Source organism: Mesitornis unicolor, unplaced genomic scaffold (genome assembly GCF_000695765.1).
Source record: "Mesitornis unicolor isolate BGI_N332 unplaced genomic scaffold, ASM69576v1 scaffold41423, whole genome shotgun sequence".
Classification (NCBI taxonomy): Eukaryota; Metazoa; Chordata; class Aves; order Mesitornithiformes; family Mesitornithidae; genus Mesitornis; species Mesitornis unicolor.
In genome coordinates, this window is record NW_010176082.1 from 1,466 (window position 1) to 2,357 (window position 892).

General features: G+C 62.1%; 1 protein-coding gene across 1 annotated transcript in view; it reads left to right on the top strand.

Annotated features, from left to right (window-relative positions):
* LOC104538438 (solute carrier family 43 member 3-like) overlaps nt 1-725 on the top strand; it is a gene marked incomplete at its 3' end in the record, with an annotated part of 1,252 nt that extends 527 nt beyond the window's left edge. The window contains exons 2-3 of the mRNA XM_010181646.1: nt 5-187; nt 596-725. Of these exons, the coding sequence (XP_010179948.1) occupies nt 5-187; nt 596-725 (313 nt within the window). The remainder of the gene's footprint in view (nt 1-4; nt 188-595) is intronic.
* Between the last annotated feature and the right edge of the window lie 167 nt (nt 726-892).

Here is an 892-nt window from a genome sequence, read left to right on the forward strand (position 1 = left end):
GAAGCGGGGGTGGCCAAGCGCCTGGGGACCCTGATCTCAGGACTGCTGGAATGCGGGGCCTTCTGTGGTGTCATCTTCGGCTGGGCTTCCCTCGTCTTCGTCCTCAAGGATCTGCACTACTTCGAGGAGCTGTGCCAGCCCACTGCCATCCCCACCATCCCTGGCCACAACCAAACCCTGCTGCCTGGTAGGGTCCCTGTCCCTGTCCCCCACCCACTGCATCCCCATCTCTGTGGTGACCTCGACCCCACTGTCCTCCTGCCTCATGTCCCACATGTGCTCATGTCCTGTGGTACCCCATGTCCCCATTGCCTGGTGCCCAGGGGTGTCCGAGGTTCTCACTGTCCTTGTCACTGGATCCCCACTGTCCCCATGCCCAGCGGTGCCCCATGTCCCCATTGCTTGGTGACCAATAGTGCCCCACATCCCCACTATCCCTGTGCCTACATCCCCACTGTCCCTCTGCCTGTGTCCTGATACCCTGGGGTGCCCCATGTCCCTGCTCTCCCTGTGCCCGTGTGCCCACTGTCCCCATGTCCGTATCCCCACTGTCCCTGATGTCCTGACACTCTGTGTCAAAAAAAAGCCATCTTAGACTGCAGCCGGCAGGATGAGCAGTTCTCCCTGGTCTTCACCATCGGCTCCTTCATGAACAACTTCATGACCTTCCCCATGGGCTTCATCTTCGACCGCTTTGGCACCACCGTCGCCCGCCTCATTGCCATGTGAGTGGGTGCAGGGAGGGGGGGGAAGGAGCTCCCATGGGTGCCCAGGGGGTGAGGGCTGGTTGTTGGGGTGCTGGTGGCAGTGGCTGGGGTGAGGTTGTCACCAGCAGTGGGGTCAGTTGTCAAGGCAGCCAGGCAGGGTGGGGGAGGCAGGGCCCTGCCTGCGT